At 48.9% G+C, this 21,744-nt stretch overlaps 1 protein-coding gene across 1 annotated transcript in view; it reads left to right on the top strand.

The window, feature by feature from the left end:
- The window catches only part of GABBR2 (gamma-aminobutyric acid type B receptor subunit 2), a 336,043-nt gene that overhangs the window by 160,695 nt on the left and 153,604 nt on the right, over positions 1 to 21,744 (top strand). Inside the window, exon 4 of the mRNA XM_032860690.1 lies at positions 8,045 to 8,146. Coding sequence (XP_032716581.1) covers positions 8,045 to 8,146 — 102 coding nt within the window. The remainder of the gene's footprint in view (positions 1 to 8,044; positions 8,147 to 21,744) is intronic.

Raw genomic sequence — 21,744 nt, 5'->3', positions numbered from 1 at the left:
AGCTTATTAAGAGCTTACACTTACAAAAATCTGAAAGCTGGATGGCTCTGTTTTTTTAAAAAAGAATGCTTTCTTGGGGCGCCTGGGTGGCTCAGTGGGTTGAGCCTCTGCCTTCGGCTCAGGTCATGGTCTCAGGGTCCTGGGATCGAGCCCTGCGTCAGGCTCTCTGCTCAGCAGGGAGCCTGCTTCCTCCTCTCTCTCTGCCTGCCTCTCTGCCTACTTGTGATTTCTCTGTGTCAAATAAATAAATAAAATATTAAAAAAAAAAAAAGAATGCTTTCTTCAATGAATGTTCATTAGGTTTAGAAAAGTGGAAATACAGCCACATGGAACAGGGGAATTTAAGCGCATGCCCCAAATGTCTGAAAGACTTCAAAGATGCAGAGGGGTACTTCAAAAAGGCAGAGCAGGGGCAGGCAGAATTTTGAAACACTTATTTCCTTGGAACCACACGCATTGGTGATAAGTGAAAACTCCCTTCTCTTGCATCCCACCCAGCTTCCCCTTGCACACCTCTGATGACAGGGAGCTCACTACCTACCAAAGCAGCCTTGTCCATCATTAAAAAGTACTTTTGGCTTTGGGCTGAAGATTGCTTTCCTGAACCATTTACCTGTTGGTCCCTCCTCTGCCACGGGGGTGCCCAGGACCAGGTGCCCTCTCCTCCATGTGAGAGCCCTTCAGAGTTTGAACCTGGCCATCACTTCCTTCCTTAGTCTTCTCTTCTGCAGGCTTATTTTTTAATTAGCTTAAATTAATGGTGGTTCCTGGGGAGCTCCAGCCCCAGTAAAAGTGACCTGAATTATTCAAAGATTTGAGTGTTTCAAATGCCTGTTTATCCTAATTAGCATCTTAACTACAGCAGTGCCCTCTGCCTCTAACGAGCCACGTTTTAGCATGTTCCATAGTTTAATGGATTTTACTTGAATGAACTGTTTAATCAAGTGAAGACACATTTCATGAATGAATAGAAGTAAATCTATAATTATATGCTTTAGTCAGGTAAGAGGAGTGACATTTTGGCACCATCCAGGGCTATATATAGCGAGTGCATTTGAATGACAAAGTAGGTTACCTCCACTTCCATAGGAGAGCTGGGAATTCGCTTTGCTCTCAAGTTCATTTCGTAACCTAATTAGAATTTTCGAAGAGTTGTAAAGTGCATGTGGCACAGATCTGGTTCTCCCCACTTTTACCTGCATCTCTGCCTTTCTAGATGGTTCCTCAGCTGGTGCAGCAGCCTCGTGAATGGGGATCTCCTGGCCACAGGAGCCAAGTGTCCCAGGGTCTCCCTGTGGCCTCCCCCTTGCCCTTCACGTCCTCCGTGAGAGCCTTTGCTGCCCAGAACGCGTGGTCGGACAGTGATCACTTAGAGCTGTCCCAACGCTCTGCTTTCCTCTTCTGCCTTTCTTACTGTCTCTTACACCTTCTCTCTCCTTTCATTCTTTCCATTCTTGCTTCTTCTGACATGGTCAAGACCTGCTCCTCACACTGGGGCCAGGAATGGCAGGATCTGGGGACAAAAGAGAAGACATAACCATGAGATGGGGCAGGAGAGGGCAGGGGAGGGTGAAGAAAGCTTTCATAAAGGAAGATTGGCGCCCCAGACGTGGGGAAAGTAGGGACAGTGCTCTGGGGGGGGGGGGGGGGGGGGGGGGGGGAAACCCCCTCTGAGGGAGGGGGGGGCGTGACCCTTGGACGGGGGAAAGGGGGGAGTGGGCGGGGGGGGGGGGGGGGGTTCGGGCAGGCTGACAACCCCACTGTGAGTCTGGCAGGCCTGTTGCTTTTACTCCTAAAACGTGTGGTTCCCATCTTTAGCTGCACGTGAGAGCCACCTGGGGAGCTCTAAAAAGGCTGATGCCCAGGAATTCAAATTGGTCTAGGATGTGGCCAGGGCATCAGTATTTTATACAACTCCCCAGGTGGTTCTGATAGGCAATCTAGAAAGTTCCAGGTGACTACAGCCCCAGCCGATACCTTGACCACAACCTCATGAAAGCCTCTGAGCCAGGACCACCCAGCTAAGTTGCTCCCACATTCCTGACCCATGGAAACTATGTGAGATGATAAATATATCTTGTTTGAAGCCACAGAGTTTGGGGAAATTTTGTTACACAGCTGTGGAGGACAAGCACAGATTGTTAGTTGTCCTGAAGCTACCCCAAGTGGGTCACTTCTTGCATCTCCAGCAGGGCTTCCAGAATCTCTCACCTGGAGGGATGCTGGGGCCACTTCCCGGGCCTTCCTGTACCCTTCCTATCTCTGCCCTTCACTGGCCCCACAGCAGCCTAAGACACGGTTCTAGTTATGTCACCCTAACTTGAAACCTTGTACTAGCTTCCCACTGTGCCTAGGCTCAATACCATTCTTGGTGTAAGCATTGAGGCCCTTGTGGCCTACTCTTCATTTTGTGCCCACAACCTTCCCTCCCCCACCCCTGGCCCATGCTCTGCTTTAGCCCAGTCTGGCTCTTCTAGCTTCCCTACTGCTCTCTCCCACTGTGGGACCTTCGCTTGCATGGCTCCTCGGCCTGGAGTCCTTCTCCTGCCTTACCTCCTGGCCTGGGTCCAGCTCCTCCATCACAGTGTCTCCCAGAGCATACTCCTGAACTTGAGAGTCCTCCCTTTTCTTGGTAGGTACCAGGGAGGTCATCTGATTAATGGCCCTCACCTTCACTGATAGAGACCCACGTGGTATGCGGAATAGAAGAGATGTCAATATCATGAATGAATGAATGAGTGAAAGAATGAGTGGAAGAATGAGAAAATCAATGAGAGACTGGCAAGAACAAACAGGTCTGCAATCTAGAATAACCAGAGCACTAGGTAACTGTCCAGAAAGAGACTCAAACCCCTTGGCAGTGACGGGGCATCAGAAGGAATTCCAGCCCCAGGAATGAAGCAGGAGCCCCGCTAAGAGCCTGAGGTCTAGGAGGACCTCTGGCCAGCTGACGTACCTGTTCCTCTGGTTTCCTTTCCCTCCTCCAACCTATCTGCTTCTCCCCCTACAGACTGGCTGTGTCCCCGACGCCTCAGTCTTTTGGACGAGTGAGGTCAGTGTGATGGCTTCATTGGAGTGACAAGTCCCTATTACCCCTTCCCCCTCAGGCCCGTGACCCAGCTGGGAGGGAAACTGTGTGCTCACCTACTGGGCCCGCTGTTCAGATGGCTGATCTGACCTGACGGGGTTTTCTGCCCGCTTGCGCTGAGCAGGACTGTCCCTGTGACCCTGGCCTTTCCCCCTGAGCTGCTGACTCTGCCTAGCTCTTGACTTCTTTGAAGATGTTGTACTTCTCTGGAGATTAAAATCTGAGCTTAAATGTTAAAATTCTTGGATTTGGATCTTGGATTCTGAAGGCTGCCTAGAACCCCTTAGGAGAGGTTGTTGTCCTCCCTTATAACCTTTATACTCCCCAGCTCCGTGTGTCCCTGGCATCCCTAAAGGGTCCTTCATCCCTGTCCTAGCCACACCTCTCTCCTCTGAGCCTCATCCTCTTTGTCATTCTCCCTCCTAAAGGCAACCAGAACTGAGCCCAGCATTCCAGGTGTGAGCTGACATGGACAGAGGACAGACCAGAGGGTGCCTTCCCCCTCTTTCATTCTAGATGTGATGCTTTTTAAATGTGGCTCCCAGTCCTGCTCACCCTTTTGGCAGTGGCCTCGCTCAGTTAACACATTCTGGTTTTCTAATCAAGGGGGAAAATATCCAAGCCCTTGGAAACATTTGTTCACACTGTGATCAATAGTTCTTGGAAAACTATCCTGCTTCCTTTAGGATCCCTGAGAATTTGCATTTCTAACAAGGTCCCAGGCAATAACGATGTTACTGTCCAGTGGCCATATCTGAGAACCATTGCTTTTGGGACATGCTTTCTGGCACAACTTCATATCTTGTCCGTACCAGTTCTTGGGCAGAGGGCAAGGGGAGGAGGTGGAATCAGCTGCTGTTGCTTCCAAGCCTATCCCAGGTTATGTATTCCTGGCGCTCTGATCCCCTGGTTCTTCTCTGTGGCATTAAGTGAATTGGGCCCCTGGGAGGTCCTCCTGCAACCTGGACTCGGAGCCACTGGTCCGGAAGCAGGGAGAGCTCTCCCCTCAGGTGACCTCAGCCCTGTGAGCTGTCCCCAGGGCCCCAGCCTTGAAGGACTCAACCCATCCTGACTCTTCTTCTAGCGCACAGGGGACCCCACCCATGACCCTGCTCACTCCCCCGGCAGTCCTGGCTCTTCCTTCCAAGTAATGGGGTGACCTTCCCCTCTGTCCCATCCATTCAGATTAGGTCCCCCAGCGGGACCCTAGCTGTACTGGAGTGTGTGTGTGTGTGTGTGTGTGTGTGTGTGTGTGTGTGTTTTATTTTCTTGGAAATTAAGTTATTCTTTTCCCAGAAGAACGTGTTTCTGCTTTTATAACAGAGGTGACAAAAACCTAGGATTCACTGTGCAGAAATGCACAGTGCAGAAACGCAGTTTATAGCAAGACAAGGGCCCCATTAAACAAGAGAACCTGCAATTCCAGAAGGAAAAATAGGCATTTACAAATTCTTGTCGTACATCTTCAGGCAGTGGACTGAACGGTCTCCAATCCCACACGTGACATTATGAGTCCCTTTCCTCAGGAGTTACATCAATTCCATTGTTTCTTTCCATACTTTGCTTTCTTAAAAATACCATTTATTACTGAATTCCTCCATTGGCTTCCTCTAAAGAGGTCCATCAGAATAAATACTTGAGCTGAGCTCAGACTTCTTGGTGCTAAAATTATGGTGGCTGATGGTACCGCCATCTGTTCTGACCTGTTCTGGCTCATCAGGCTTCCAGAACTGTCCACAGCTGGCAGGATCCAGAAGAGCCAGGCTGGGAGCATGGGGAGAGCACAGAACTGGGAGGGACACTTGAGTTTCCTCATTTGTGAAATTAGGGGCAGAGTGAGATGACCTCTAGGGTGTTTTAGTTTTTTTGTTTTGAGTTCTGACTGCCTAAAAGGATAGTTTATTTGCCCTAATCATATACAGCGTTCATCTTCATTCTTATTCACAGAGAGATACTCCAAGCCACTGATAGCCTGGGTGGCTTGCCTTAACCCTGGACATGATCGTTCCAGCTTTTAAGCCACATAAAGAGCTTGAGAGTTTACAAAGCCATTGCACATCCTCAGTGTTTTTACTGGGCACCGGAACAACCCTGTAAATTATACACTGTATTGTGCCCACTTCAGAGGTGCAAAGACTGAGGCCCAAGAGAGCTTTAACAGTTCCCGTGAGTGCGTGCAGTGAGCAAGCCGAGGGCCACTGTGCATGTTGGGTAGAGCGTGCGTCAGCTGCACTGGTTCTTGCAGGGGTAACTTTGCACATTTTCTGCGTCTAATGATTATTGTTGCCCCATAACACCCCTTGACATGCGAAACGAACAGTGAGGCTCCACCTGCATCCAGGAAGGATTTGTGGCAGCAGAAACGGAGTGTAATGCCAAAGTCACCTTTTTTGGTCCAATAACTAGTTCCCAGTCTTCTGTCAAAATAGAGGTAAAAACGAAGGATGGGCAAGGTTCACCCTGACTGTGGCAGCTTCGTTCCTGGTGCAAAACATTTATCACAGAGTATTTCAAGCATTCAGGAAACACAGAATAGCAAACACCCATGGACTTGTTACCCAGAATTAACAGATGTTCACATTTTGTCCTATTTATATCATATCTGTCTTAAAGGAATAAAACACAGCAGTTCCCACTGAAACCCCTTAGTTCCCCTTCCACCATGGTGGCTTCCCAGGGACTGTCCTGTAATGTTTAGGGCCAAATTATTCCACTTTGATATATACATTAGAAGACTCTACCAATTGTTGAAAGAAGAAGTGCATTTTTTTTTTTTGCTGTGATAATATATACGTAACATGAAATTTCCATTTCAACCTTTTTTTTAAAAGATTTTATTTATTTATTTGACAGAAAGAGACACAGTGAGAGAGCGAACACAAGCATGGGGGAGTGGGAAAGGAAGAAGCAGGCTGCCCGCTGAGCAGGGAGCCTGACGCGGGGCTCAATCCCAGGACCCCGGGATCATGACCTAAGCCGGAGGCAGACGCTTAACTGACGGAGCCACCCAGGCGACCATTTTAACCATTTTTTAAAGATGGATTTATTTATTTTTAGAGAGAGGGGGTAGAGGCAGAGGGAGAGGGAGAAAGAATCCCAAGCAGACTCTACACTAAGCACGCCCTACGTAGGGCTCAGTCCCATGTCCCTGAGATCATGACTTGAGCCAAAACCAAGAGTCAGACGCTTAACTGACAGCACCACCCAGACACCCTCATCCATTTTAACCATTTTTAAGTGTCTAGTTCCAGGACATTAAGTACATTCATCCTGTTGTGCAAGCAGCACCGCCATTGTCCCCAGACCTTTGTCATCCTCCCAGACAGTCACCATAAATCTCAAACACTAACTCCCCATCCCTCCTCCCCAGCCCCAGGCAGCCACCGGTCTACTTTCTGTCTCTATGAATTCAACTCCTCTAGGTACCTCCTATAAGTGGGATCCTACAGTATTTGTCCCTTTGTGTCTGGCTCCTTTCACTTAACATAATGTCTTCATCTGGTCCACGTGGTAGCATGGGTCAGACCCTCATTCCGTCGTAAGGCTGAATAACTTTCTATGGCATGTAGACACCACACGGGTTTATCCTTTCATCCACTGATAGACTTTTGGGTCACTTCCGTCTTTTGGCTTTTGTGAATAATGCTGCTATGAAGGTGAGCATACAAATAAGTCTTGAAGACCCTGTTTTCAGTTCTTTTGTGAATATACACAGAAGCAGGATGCTGGCTCACAGAGTGTTCTACGTTTCATGTTGCGGGGGCTGCCATTACTGTTCTCCACAGGGGCTGCACCATTTTGTGCCCTGAGGGTTCCATTCCTCTACGTCTCCAGCAATGCTTGCTGTCTCCTGTTTTTTGATAATAGCCATCCTAATGCGTGTGAACAAGAAGGGCTTGTAAGGAAGAAGAAACCGAAGCCCTGAGATAAGGAGAGTCACATAGTGAGGCCAAGGTCACAAGCAAGTCAGTGACAGAGCAGAACCTAGAACCTGGGGCCCCAATCCCCACACCTAAGTTGTTTTTACTGAAACACACCGTCCAGTTTCCATTGCTTTCTGTCAGCAGGTGCTCAGCCATGGCCACAGGTTGGATACAAACTTCATATTTCTTTGGTTTGGTCCTTACTCTGCTGTGTGTGTGTGTGTGTGTGTGTGTGTGTGTGTGTGTATAATTCAAAATCATATCAACATTTTAAGATATGAAAAGATCTTGTATTTTTAAAAACCTAGACTTTGGAGTTCTTCCCCCCAAATCAGAAGGTCTCCTGACCCCAACCTGGCATTCTGGCATGGCATGAATGGCACAGCGGCCACCTTAGATGGGACGTGGGGTCACCCTTCTGCCACTGTTGCCACCACTCCCTGACATCCTTCCACACAGACTGCTTCACACACTGGCTGGACCCAGCGAATCCCGGAGTCTGAAGACCTCTGCCCTCTAAACACACAGATGTTAGAGCCGTCTGTGTGTCGGTGGACAAGGAAGTTACGTGTAACAGCCCGGGCTGGTTCCATACCCCTCACTCCTTCCTCTGTTCTGCACCATCTATCTGAGTTTCTTATCTGTCATCACCCTGGAAGTGAAATATTGCAAACAAGTAATGCAAAATGTAAATAGAGGTATATGTGAACAGTCTGATTTGGAAACCGCGTGATAATGCAGAGAAACACCAACATGAAAGGCCAGAGATTCGGTTGCCTGTCTTGACTCTCCCGGGAAACCCCTGTCCGCTGTCCTTGCGCCCGTGTGTCGTCTGCCGGTGGGATGGGCACATCTCCCAGGTCTCCCAGGGCCGTCTAGTTTATAATAAAGGGGGAAAATCACTCCTTTTGCATTGTTGATGGAGAAAACCAGCCCGGTTGAGCCGCTTCCCCAGGCCGACCCCTCTGAACAACCCTTCCCGTCCTTCCTGTGGCCGCCAGCACACCCACCCACTGCTTTCTCTTTGTAACAGGTGAGGAACGACCTGACTGGGGTCCTGTATGGTGAGGACATCGAGATTTCGGACACCGAGAGCTTCTCCAATGACCCCTGCACCAGTGTCAAAAAGCTTAAGGTAGGTGCGGCTGGCCACAGCCTGGAGGATAGACGGATGCTGTGCCCTGGGCTTCCCCACATCCCTGACTCTGAAATAGCCTCGAGTTCCTGCTGTTTCATCTCGTCCTGGCATTTTGCACGTGGGGAGAGGCTCCCAGGCACCGGCTTCCCTTGGCTTCGCCCTGGCTTGGCCAGCCGTGGCCCAAGGCCTGGGTGCTGAGAGCAGGGCCCCATGGAGCTTCCTCTCAGAAGGACCTAAGAGGCAAGCAGGGTGTGAGTCATTACCTCTTTTGTTGTGAAGAGGCTGAGAGAGAGGGACTGTCTTGCCCAAACTACAAGGAAGTAGAGTTGTTGGGACTGGAAGCCTGGGCTCCTGACCGCTCTCGTGACACACCAGGAACAGAAAGGGCCATCTAGGAGTTTGCCCCGCTGCGACTGGTCTCGGTCCGCCATTTCTCTGCTCGTCCCACAGACTCTGTCAGCCTCCCGGTTTGTGCCAGATCCCTCCTGGGCTCACAGAGGCCATCAGGTTGCTCACAGCTGGTGAGGAAGCTGGTTACCTCTCTGGGGATCAAGAACAGAGGAGCCTGGGAACAAAGGGAGGAAGTGACTCATCCCACCTGGGGAGAGGGTTCACACAGAGCTCCAGGGGAGCATCTGCACCTGGCCAGGGACCTGGGCCTGCAGGAAGGAGGGCTGAAGATAAGAAGGCAGAGTACCCGTGCTCACCACGCACCAGGGACCAGCAGGAATTCCAGGGAGGAGTGTTGGGGCTGAAAAAAGAATTCGGAGCCAGCTTCCACAAGCCTTGAATGCTAAGCTAAGGAGTTTGGTCTTTTATCCAGGGGGCAGTGGGAGGTGCTAGGGGTTTATAAGCAGGTGCAAACATAGTTAGAGTGGTCCCCTTTCTGTCTCTGTCTCTTCCATTCCCTCATGCCCACATTTAGGGTTGTTGGGTATGCCAAATGCTGATATGCCCCCTTCCATCTTGGGCAGGTTCCGGGTTACACCAGTCAGAGCAGGTGGCCATTTAGAATCCTTGTCTTCCAAAGCCTCAGCTCAAAGACAGGAAGACTGAGGCGCAGCGCCAGGAACAAGGGAAGCAGAGCACCAGCGGTTTGTCCCCTGGTCTCAGGAGCAGACACCATGCTTGTATGTGACATTTTAGTCCCAAGAGCCTGTACAGAGAAGGAAACCATAGCTGGGGAAGGTAGCTGGCCAGGTAGCTGGGGCCGGATGTGCCCACACTGTTTCCCCACAGGCTGTGTGTCCTGAGCGTCCAGTCGGGCCATGGGGTCTGGAGGACCTGGAGCCGTGGAGGGCCTGCTCTGCAGGGATCAGCTGGGCAGGGGAGGGGAGTGGTGGTGGAGAGAGGAGCTCGATGCTGTGCCAACATCCTCCTGCCACACAGGGCAGCGTCTCCCCAGGGTGGGCACTTGAAATATCTTCTTCCTGCGCCTCAGAGGCCCCACGGAGTTCTGTGAGCTTTCAGGCTTAAAGAGCCTTTGTGTGTGAAGCAGAAGCACTGGCTGAAAGTCTGCAGGAAATTAGAGTGGGACCTGGGTGCTCTACTCTTCAACCAACTAGCTCCAACAAGAGGTAGGAGTGACTTGACTGATGATGGAGATAGCAGCCAAAGTGGCCGGTACCCTGACCCAGAGCCAGACCCTGATGCAGAGCCTTGACCTTTGCTGGCTCATTCAGTCCTCCCCAGAGCGCTCAGACTGCCTGTGATTTTGCATCCCTGTGTCACAGATGGGGAATGTGAGGCTCAAAGAGGTTAAGCATCGCCCCGAGTCACTCAGTTGGGACACGGTGGGCTGGATGCAAGCCTGGATCTGGGTGACAGGGCAGCTCAGGTCCCTCCACCGCCCCGCACAGCTGCAGGTGCCCAGAAAGGATTCCAACATCACATAAGCCGGAGGGAGCAGAGCCCAGTGTGTTGGCAAAGGAGTCCTTGTGGGGAAGCAGTTTTCCCCCAGAGGCCTGCACAGCTCCTTCTCCAGCCTTCTTTTCCTCCTTGCTCAGTTGTTTGCTTTTTTCCAGAGGCTTTCCCTGAGTACTTCATGTAAAAGTTAAATAGTTGGGGTGCCCGGGTGGCTCATTAAGCATCTGACTTCAGCTCAGGTCATGATCTCAGGGTCCTGGGATTGAACCCCACATAGGGTTCCCTGCTCGGTGGGGAGCCAGCTTCTCCCTCTTCTTCTGCTGCTCCCCCTCCGTGTACGCTCTCTCTCTCTCTCTCTGTCAAATAAATAAATAAAATATTTTTTAAAAAGAAAGAAAGAAAGTTAAATCCTTGTCCACTTTCTGCTGATTTTGTCCATTTCACTGATGGATGTCTGTATTCGTTTCCGAGGGCTGCTGTAACATAGTGTACCACACACTATGTGACTAAAGGCAACAGATATGTATTCTTTCATGTTCTGGAGGCTGGAAGTCCAAGGTCAAGGTGTCGGCAAGGCTATGGTCTCTGGAGGTCTCTGGGGTTCTCCCACTCCCTTCTCTTTGCTTCTGCCATTGCCAACAATTTGCATAACTCCTGTTCCTACTTCGTAGGATGATTCTCCCCTTTCTCTTCACATTGTCTTCTTGTTCGGACACTGGCCGTGTTGGATTACAAGGCTACCCTACTCCAGTATGAGCTCATCTTCACTAATTACATCTGTAGCGACCTTGTTTTCAAATAAGGTCACATTCTAAGGTCCTAGAGATTCAACCTATCTCTGGAGGACACCATTCAGCCCTTCACAGCATCTGACCTACTATCCGTTTTGTCTGGTTGTTTCGTCATCCGTCTCCCCCCACTGGAACATAAGCTCCAGGAGGCAGCAGCTTCCGTCTGCTGTGCTCACTGGGTCATTCCCCGTCACCCGGAATCAAATTAATGTGAGTGTGTGTGAAGGAAATACCAAGTCTGGACAGACAAAGCCAATGGAGAACACAAGGACTGAATACTCAGGAATAAAATAAAGTAACTTCTGGAAAGCTCAGAGGAAAAAAAAACAAATCTCTGGTTTACTGTGGGATAGGACAGAGAAAGGTACGGAGGACGTGGAAGAAAATTAAATACCGAGGTGCCGAATTAAAATCTGCTTTGGAGGTATTAGAGAGCAAAGTTAATGCCAAGAAAAATAAAAATCAATAGCGTGAAGGACAAACTTGAGATATTTCCCAGAATTCAGAGGAGATGGTGAAAGCAGTGAGTCTGATGAGGGAGGAGGTAACAGTTAGGGACACTGGAGAAGGGAGCTCCAGAGGGAAAATGAGAACAGATGAAACGGAACCAAAATCAAAACACAGTAGGCACCACAGTAGCAACACATACACCTCACATCCAGATCTTGGTTTCTAATACCGTTCTCCACAAGAAGGATCCAGGACTCCTTGGAGAGATGGCCGATTTTAGGACCTTTTAATAATTTTTTTTTAAAATCTTAAAAATAAATAGCCATGTGTCTATGCTGTTATGGATAAATACATGGCAAAGAACAGACAAATATCCTATACAGAAGAATTCCAAATAATTTGTATAGATATCTCAAGCTCACAGAGGTGGAGCAGAGGGAACCACTTCTTTTTTTGTTTTTGTTTTGTTTTTACAGATTTTATTTATTTATTTGACAGAGAGAGAGAGATCACAAGCAGGCAGAGAGGCAGGCAGAGAGGGGTGGGAAGCAGGCTCCCCACTGAGCAGAGAGCCCAATGTGGGGCTCAATCCCAGGACCCTGGGATCATGACCTGAGCCGAAGGCAGAGGCTTAACCCAGTGAGCCACATAGGCGTCCCCAGAAGGAACCACTTCTTAAGTGACTTCCTTCCAAAAAGTATACTATGGAAAGGGGGAAGAAAAATAGCTTGATGCTGGAGAAATCAGACGCACACAACCTCAGCCAGGAGACCAAGGTCAAGGTCAACAGTTATAAGTCACATTGATAGGATGCACCCTTGATATGAGAAGAGGCGAAGGCCAATTTCCTTCTGTGGTCTTCCTTCCCAAAACCCACGCCCCAAGCCTAAGCACAAGGAAAATGTCAGGCAAATTCTAGTTGAAGGCCATTTTCCAGATACTCCTCAAAACTGTCTAGGTCTTCAAAAATAAGGAACATCTGAGCCAAAAGGAGCCTACAGATATATGACAATGAAATATAATATGGTACTCTGGTTGTGATCCAGGAATAGAGCAAGGACATTAGAGAAAAAAAAAAAAGGAAATCTGAATGAAGTATGGACTTTAGCTAATAATAATCAATATTGATTCATTAATTGTATCAAATGTACCACAACAACCTAAAATATTAATAATAGGGAAAGCTGGGTGAGGAACATAGGGGAACTTTCTATCTCTGTCATTTTTCTGTAAATCTAAAACTAATCTCAAATAAGAAGTTTATTTTTAAAAAAAGGAGACACACTTAAGTGGGCTCAAGAGAGTGCTGCTGGTTTGGACTGACAGAATGGCTAACATTCAACCGTGTTTGAACTACAGCATCAACAGTTTCCTAAAGGAAATGTGCGTCCTGTGAGTGCATGGTCTAGCTGGCCTTTCCACATTCTAGCAGAATTGGTGAAAGGAGAGTCATACCAAGATGCATTTTGGCAAAAGCTTTGAAGTACAAACATAAAGGGAAAAATCTCTAAGTATCTAGGCCAGAAAAAAGCAAATTTCCCACAAAGGTGCAAAAATCAGGCTACCTCCACTCGTCTGCAGCACTCAGTCCCAGAGACAATGGAGCGGCTGGAAAGCATCCTTACACGCATGCGGCTCAAGGTGTACTAGCCAGGTGCCCTTCACGGAGTTCATCCTTGAAGTCCGAGGTCAGCTCAGCCAGCCAAGAACAATGGCAAGCTTGAGAGCAGGTCGTGGCGGTGACAGCTGAGTAGGGGCTGCAGGGACCCATGGACAGAGAGCTCGGTCTAAATCATTGTTACAGGGGGCCTGGGTGGCTCAGTGGGTTAAAGCCTCTGCCTTCGGCTCCGGTCATGATCCCAGGGTCCTGGGATCGAGCCCCACATCGGGCTCTCTGCTCAGCAGGGAGCATGCTTCCCTTCCTCTCTCTCTGCCTGCCTCTCTGCCTACTTGTGATCTCTGTCTCTCAAAATAAATAAATAAAATCTTTAAAAAAAAATAAGTCATTGTTCAAAACTGTACACAGATGCAGAAGTCCGTTTTGAAGGCCAATGTCCATATACATAGTGTGCAAACATAGATACTTTAATAATAATAACTGAGATGGAAAAATCCAAATTCCATTAGAAAAATCCAAATTCCAGTCACAGAGCCCAAAGAAATGGGTGAATAAAACATGGGTGGTAGCCTCTATTCTTAAGTTAAAGGGACTTAGCAGAGCCCACCTTGCTCATGAGTTTCCTAAATAAACCTACAAGCTAAAGAAGGCTTTGAATAACTTGATGGTAAATATACCATCATGCAAACAGAACCCGAAGCTTTTGGCAGAGAAGGTAGAAGCGGGGAAAAATCTAGTCCACATATTGAAAACCAGAAAGCCTAACATATAATTGCAGACCAAAAAGAGCCATTCTAACCATAAATTCAAGTGGGTCAGCCTCCCTATTAAAAGGCAAAGACTTTGAGAATTAGTTTTTTGCAGAACTGACTACAGCTATTGACAACAGAGGAAGTGACCCAGAAAGGTCATAGTTAAGAGGTCGGGCACAGGTAGATCAAGCAAACCCAACCAAGCAAGAGCCCCCAATGTTCATATGAGACCAAAGGGAATTCAGGGTACCCGCTGTGATGAAGGAGAGTCATTCTCTGTAGACAGGGGGACCATTCACCATGAGAATAACACACTCATGGACCATTATTGCTGTAAATTACCTCTCATTGAAATATATAAAGAAAAGCCTGTTAAAATACAAAGGAGAATTGACAGAAACACAATAGCACTGGGAGCCATAACACTCCCGGTCTTGGACAGATCACCCAAGCGGAAATAAGCAAGAGCACAGAGGAACCAAATCATGAAATTCATCAGGCTGATTTAGCAGATATGTACCAAAGTTCGCCCAAAGGAAGACAAGAAATAAAACCATCTCTTCGTGCTGAAGACCCGCGGCTTTTAAGCTCTTCCCAGGCCCGTTCCAAACACAGGGGCTTGAAAGTGAACTGTTGCTAGGCTGGGCAGGGAAGGGGGGGGGGCGGTGGAGGCTGCCCCTGGCTATTTCCAGGGCGCCTACTCTGAAGCCCTGGGCCCTGTGGGGGAGAGTGCCAGGCTTCAGATGTTCTGTTCATTTTATTTGCATTGTCTGTCTTCCCTGGAGCAGCCCCCCAACCCACCATTCAGGATTCAGATTCCAGGAAAATATCCCTAATTTCTAAACCAGCCGATGAGCAACCTTAATTCCGTCTGTAGCGTTCATTCCCCTTGGCCGTGTCACGGAGAATATTCCCGGAGATTAGGAAAGAGGACATTTGGGGGTGGGGGGACATTAGTCTGCCTCTCATAGGAAGGCCACAAAAATAGGTCTTCAGGTGGACGGCTGACCCCTTTGCTCCAGGAGCCTGCTTGACTGCAGAAACTACAGTTCACACAGGCACCCCAGGGGGATGCCACGCTGCAGAACAAACACAGTACATCTTCCCAGCGGGACCATTTTGCTCAGAAACATGGAAAGAAAAGCATTATTTTTATCTTAAGATAAACATAGATAACGTTATTGGAATGCTAAATATACGTGATTTTCAAGATAAAATAATAAGCTTTACAGAAGTTGCATGCTTTCCCAGTGGGCTGCTCTGGGCTATTCCTTCTTTACTTCCTTCTTTAAGAATATACATCTTCTTGGGATGCCTGGGTGGCTCAGTCAGTTAAGTGTCTGCCTTTGGCTCAGGTCATGATCCCAGCGTCCTGGATTCCAGCCCTATGTCGGGCTCCATGCTCGGCAGGGAGCCTGCTTCTCCCTCTGCCTGCCACTCCCCCTGCTTGTGCTCTCTCTCTCTCTCTCTCTCTCTGACAGATAAATCTTAAAAAATATAAAAATAAGTTAAAAAAAGAATATATGTCTCCTTACGGTATCAACTTGTCTAATCACCATGTTGTGCATCTCAAACTAACGTAATGTTTTATGTCAACCACACTCCAATAAACAGACAGACAGGCAGACACAGATAAAAATGAAGAGTAAATTGGAGGGTTAATCAGGATGTAAAGATTATTGTAACAACAGCAACAAAAGAATATAGGTCTCCTGCTTCTCTGCCTTTAGGTATATCTCTGGTAAGGAAAAGAAAATGTCTAAGAAAAACCAACCCTAACTAAATAAAAGTACTCATTCTGGGTATGGAACAGGGTGTCAGGGCCAGGAGGGACTTGGGGAAACCTCTAGGCTAACCATGCTGGATTTACCCCAGGCCTTACAGCCAGAGTCAGGGGGCAGGAATGGGCCTGGGGTAAAGACCCTTTCCCCAGTCCGCACTGGCCCAGGTCAGTTCCCCTCACTCCCCCACCCCCACCCCAATGCCGCCAGCCTCTGAAAGCTTGGGCTGCCCTAGGGCTCCTAGCTCCTCTTCCCTTCCTACAGCATCATACACAGTTTTCTCTGATTTTCCAGCAGCCCAGTGGGTCTGCAATGCTGGGCACCTGGGACACAGGAAGCGATGGCATGTGGACCAAGACAGATGCACTGAAGGCTGGCGAGGCTGGGTAATACAGAGGTCAGGGTCCGGGTGACCTTCCCATCCAGCAGGACCCCACGCTCCTGCTGCAGGGAAGGTGGGATGGGATGGCCTCTGCTCGCCTGCTCTTTCTAATGTCTGCCAGCTCTCCTGATGTCTCAGGGTCACATCTGCTGCTGCAGTGCTTCCACGTTCAAGGCTACCTGACTTTTCTCCAGGAACTGTTGGTGCAAACTGGATGTTTTCTCAGTCGGGGAGGCAATAGAGAGGGGTGAGGGCTCTGGGGCCAGCGCTGCCACTTCCTACTTGTGCAACCTGGTGTCTTAGGTTCAGCTCCCTAGAAACAGAGCCTGAGAGTCTGGTGAAAGTGCTTTATTGAGAGCACGCTCAGGAGAAGTGAGGGGGGGGGGGCAGGGTAAGGCAAGAGGGGAGCTGGGCCAGAATGCTGTCTTGGCCGGAGGCGAGGCGGATCTAGCACGGCCCACTGCCAGGTTGCCTGGAGCAAAGTCTGCACTGCAGAGTTGGCCCCAACTTTCAGGGAGTCGGTCACTGGATGTGGCAGGATGTGGGGCACAGTGTAGCCTTTTGGACCAGGAAGTCCCTTAGCTGGGGGCAGTTCTCTAGAGAGGGGAGCGCACTGGAAGCCACCCACCGTCACCACCCGGGAATGGAGGCAGCCGTCCTGAGTGACGGAACCAGTAGGGCCAATGGTGTCTGTTGCACTTGCAGAAACTTCTTCATTCTTTGGGGCTCAGCTCGCTCTTAAAACTTGCTCGTGAAAACCGGGAAGGACATAATAATTACACCTCTCGCCTTGGACGGGGCTGATGGACTCCTCAGTACTACAGCTGGAAAGCGCTCAGGAATTGTCCCTGTTTTTTATTTGCTAGGATCCCCTGCTCAGTGGGAGTTATACACAAAACCTCAATTGGGTTATGCTTCTGAAGTGTCAGTTTTGTGTGTGCGTCATCGTAGCTCACTTTAAGTGTCCCAGAGACAAAGAGACTCTAGACAAGAGATGAGAAAACCAGGAAGGAGGAAAGGAACGCCATCCAGTGTTGTACCTCCCAATCCATCGCTGTTTCCTCCCATGTTTGCCCCTTCTCTGTAGGTGAGGCCTCTTGGGTGAACATGGGCCCCTGTGTGGTCTACAACTGAGCTCTAGCCATGTGAGTACAAGGTGTCCTTTGTCCCACTTTTCGCTCCAGGTAGCCCCTTGCAGAATTAAGAGACTGTGAAAGGGCACAGGATTTTCAGACCCTGCCCTCTGCCACATTCCCAGTTCTATGTACCATCACAACTCTGTTCTCGCTCTCAGCCTCTGGGACGTTCCTCCCCCAGTACTCCTCACACTGCCCCAGAGTCCTTTCCACCGCAGAGGAGAATGCGCTCAAACCCCTGGCAGGGACAGAGGAGGTGTGGCCAGAAGCTAGAACCACTGCCAAGACAAAATTTCTCTTCCCACTTTACAGATTTTCAGGAAAAGATACAAGTTATGTAACACTGAACAGCGTGATTCTGGAACTTTTGTGAGAGCTTGCAAGTGTTAAAAACTTTTAAGATTCTGGAAATCCAGGGGCACCGGGGGGCTCAGTCAGCTGAACATCTGACTTTTGGTTTCAGCTCAGGTCATGATCTCAGGGCTGTGAGATTGAGCCCCGAGTCCGGCTCTGTGCTCAGCACAAAGTCTGCTTGAGATTCTCTCTCCCCCTGCTCACTGTCTTTCTCTCTTGCAAATAAATTAACAAATCTTTTTTTTATACTTTTTTTATTATGTTATGTTAGTCACCATACAGTACATCATTAGTTTTTGATGTAGTGTTCTATGATGCATGGTTTGCGTATAACACCCAGTGCTCCATGCAATCCGTGCCCTCCTTAATACCCACCACTGGGCTCACCCATTCCCTCACCCTCCCTCCTTCTAAAACCCTCAGTTGGTTTCCTGGAGTCCATAGTCTTTCATGGTTCTTCTCTCCCTCTGAATCCCACCCCCCTTCATTTTTCCGTTCCTTCTCCTAATGTCCTCCATGCTATTCCTTATGTTCCACATATACGTGAAACCATATGATAATTGTCTTTCTCTGCTTGACTTATTTCACTCAGCATAATTCCCTCCAGTTCCCTCCATGTTGATGCAAATAGTGGGTATTCATCCTTTCTGATGGCTGAGTCATATTCCATTGTATATATGGACCACATCTTCTTTATCCATTCAACTGTTGAAGAGCATATCAGCTCCTTCCAGTCTGGCAATTGTGGACATTGCCACTATGAACATTGGGGTGCAGGTGCCCCTTCTTCTCACTGCATTTGTATCTTTGGGGTAAATACCCAGTAGTGCAATTGCTGGGTCATAGAGGAACTCTGTGTTTAACTTTTTGAGGAATCTTCACACTGTTTTCCAAAGTGGCTGCACCAACTTGCATTCCCACCAACAGTGTTAAGAGGGTTCCCCTTTCTCTGCACCCTCTCCAACACTTGTTTCTGTCTTGTTAATTTTGGTCATTCTAACTGGTATAAGGTGATATCTCAATGTGATTTTGATTTGAATATCCCTGATGGCTAATAATGTTGAACATTTTTTCATGCGTCTGTTAGCCATTTGTATGTCTTCTTTGGAGAAGTGTCTGTTCATGTCTTCTGCCCATTTTTGGGCTTGATTAGTTGTTTTTTGGGTGTTGAGTTTGAGAAAGTCTCTATAAATCTTGGATACTAGACCTTTATCTGTAGTGTCATTTGCAGATATCTTCTCCCATTCCATGGATTGCCTCTTTGTTTTGTTGACTATTTCCTTTGCTGTGCAGAAGCTGTTGATCTTGGTGAAGTCCCAAAAGTTCATTTTCACTTTTGTTTCTCTTGCCTTTGGAGACATGTCTTGAAAGAAGTTTCTGTGGATGATGTCGAAGAGGTTACTGCCTATAAATAAATAAATATAAAAAAAATTTTTTTTGCCCCTCCCTACTGCATGCTCTCTCTCTTGCTCATAAATAAAGAAGTAATTTCTATTTAAAAAGAAAAAAAAAAACTCCCCAAATCCAAAACCTTTCCCTCACCCCTGAATCTTCCAATAAATTGCTACTCTGGAAAGAAGAGCGAGGTATACCCATGCTTTTCATACTCACAGGAAAACTCATGTTCCAGGAGGACACATCCCATTTTGAGAAGCCCTTCCACCTCTTTCTACTGCTCTCAAGGCTCCTGCTAAGGATCCCAGGCCAGTTCCATCTCCCTTTGTCCACTCCCCATGCCAGGATTCCAGGCTCCAGCTGCACTGGGGGCTGGCTTTTCCCGCCCAGACACTGCAGCATCTTGGTGCCTCTTACTGGCTAGAACCAGAGTGGGTGTGAGTCGCTCATTGCCGCAGGCATAACCTGGCTCTGGCCAGGATCATTTTCCAGGGTCCTCTGATGGTCAGAGGGCCACCAAGCTGAAAGCACTTGTTCCGAGCTGCTGGGCAGTCTTGGGGGAAGGCTTTGCCTCTTTAGGATAGGGTTTACTAGATCAGTGATCTCTTGGGTTCCATCCAATTCTAACAGTCTGGGAACGCAGCACCAAGTGATCCATGCAACTTGGTTGTCATGGCAACAAAGACCACTAGTGTTCAAGCTGGTTACTTATCTGTCTGCAGGTGGTTAGGTGGTCAGCCACAAAGACGTGGGCTCCTCAGTGCATTTAAGAACCGGACATGGTGAAGCGAGGCCCTGGGCTGGCAGGATATCAGTGCTGTGGTGATCATAGCTACCGGTTACTGAAAAAGGAATGCAGGCCAGTCACTACCTCACAGAGCATTTGCTCCCTTAATCATGCATTCAGTGCCTATGGTTGATAGATATGCCATGCCCCGTCCCCCTGACCTGGGGACCCAGGGAGGAATCAAGTCCAGTGGAGAAGACAGGCAAGCAGGTGGACTTGTGCCATGATAGAGGGAGGCACAGAGCACTCTGGGCCCACAGAGGAGCAAAGGAGCACCTAAGGGAACACAGATGGCTTCTCAGAGTAGGGGTTCCTGAGTTAAAGCATGAAGGGTGAGTGGCAGCTCTCCAGGCAGAGGAGTGGGGTGAAAGGGAAGGACATTTGAGATGGGCGAGCTTGCAGAAAGCTAGAGGGGAGCAGGTGGGGGAATGAGCCAGGGAGGGAGTGCATGAATGGCAGACCCGTCTTGGAGAACGGCAGGTAGCTCATTCTCAGGCCCTGCAAGACTGGAAAGGATTGAGCAGGAGTCTGCTGGTACGGCATCTCAAATGTTCTCCTTGGATCTCAGTTGACATGGAAAGCTCAGGGAGCCATGGAAAGACTGTACACAATCCCATTTGAGTCTTGGAATGATTCTTTACCCGCTCCGTGGAGGCCAGGATGGATGGAGCAGGACTAAAGGTGGGGGTCCAGCCGGGTGGCAGCTGTAGTTCATTGAGGAGGGAATCATGGTGGCTGCACCCAGGGCGGGGAGGCTGCAGGGCTGGGGGTGATTTGACACTGGAGGACCGACAGAGCCAGCGGGTGGGTCCTGGTTAGGGCTTGGAGGGAGGTGAGTGAACCTGGGTGGGTGGGAGGTTGGTGACACCACTCTCAGAGATGGACAACACAGGATGGGGGAAAGGGCTCATTGGAAAAGATGAGGAGTTCAGCTTGGGATGTGCTGAGCTTGGGATATGTGGGAGAATCTGAGTGGAGGGGTCCAGGAAGCAGCTGGAGAAAAGTTGGGGGTGGGGAGAGTGGTCAGGCCTCCGTAGCACACCGAGGGCAGGTGTGGCTAGGGTCTTGAATGAGGCTGCCCAGGACAGTGAGGACACAGAGTTAAGGGCAGAACTATGTAGAATACCAGCATATAGGGGTGGGCAGAAAGGTGATGAGCTGACTCAGAGTCTGAGCAGGAGGGACCAGGAGGTAGGAAAGAGCCAGGAGGAAGCATCATGGAAGCCAATGGTTGGGTTTCATGAGCATGAATGCTACAGCCCCCTGGCAAGGTTGGTTGGATTTCCCTTTTTCAATGATGAGAACATTGATGCTTCTGGGGTTTAAGACTCAGGGTCACACGGCTGGTCAGTGATAGAGCTGGGATTTGAACTGGGGTCTCCCTAACTCTAAAACCCAATAAGCTTTTTCTGCTATACCATGTTTAGCAACACGGAGCGTGGCACAAAGTAGATGCTCAGTAAGTGTGTGGTGGCTGGCCGGCTGGCTGGATACTCTTAGCAGCAAAGAAGGCTAAAAGATTTCAACAAACAAGCATAAAAAGCCCTGGAGTGTGCCTGAGAGCATTGTCCACAGAACGGAAGCAGCTTAGAACTTTTTATAGCCTTGCAGACATGGCGATGACAAAGGCTTGCCTTCCTTCAACTGCTCTGTTAACGATCTTTTAAAGTCCTTTCAGAGCAAGGTTCCCCCCCCTCTTCTTTCCATTCTTGCTTGCAAACGAAGGATGATTTTAGAATCCAAGCCTTTTTTATTTTGCTAAAGTACATGATGAGTAAAATGGCCTCCCAGTCAGCACTTTCCAATTTTGAAAGATGCTAAAAACTGATCTTTAAAGGCATGTTTCTCTTCTTTATGCATCAAAGGGCCTTGAGGCCCACTGGAGAGGACAGGGACGGACGGCAGGAAGGTGGTACCACCCTGAGGAGGGCAGGAAGTGACTGAGGTGGGGAGCAACCCGGTGGGCCATGTTCTCTATGCCCCATGTTCTCTATGGGGCAGGCCCCCACCTGGATCCCTGTCCCCTGGAGAGCCACCAAGGACCCCTTAACTCACCCAGGAGGGAGCTTTGGGCAAATACCCAGTAAGTGTTTGTTGAATGAATAAGTGAGTCACAAGAGCTGTTGTGCAAGGCACGCGTGGAGATAATGAGTGCAGTCCTATTTATAGAGTTTTCAAATATAAGTTTTTCTCAGAGTTAAAAATGGGTAGGGAGGAGGTTATAAAACCCGAATACTAGCTATAGCACTCACTGGGCATCCAACTGTGTGCCAGGAACCGTGC

The sequence above is a fragment of the Lontra canadensis genome, unplaced genomic scaffold (genome assembly GCF_010015895.1).
Source record: "Lontra canadensis isolate GAN:19392208 unplaced genomic scaffold, GSC_riverotter_1.0 scaffold19, whole genome shotgun sequence".
NCBI lineage: Eukaryota > Metazoa > Chordata > Mammalia > Carnivora > Mustelidae > Lontra > Lontra canadensis.
This window is presented reverse-complemented; position numbering and strand designations above follow the sequence as displayed.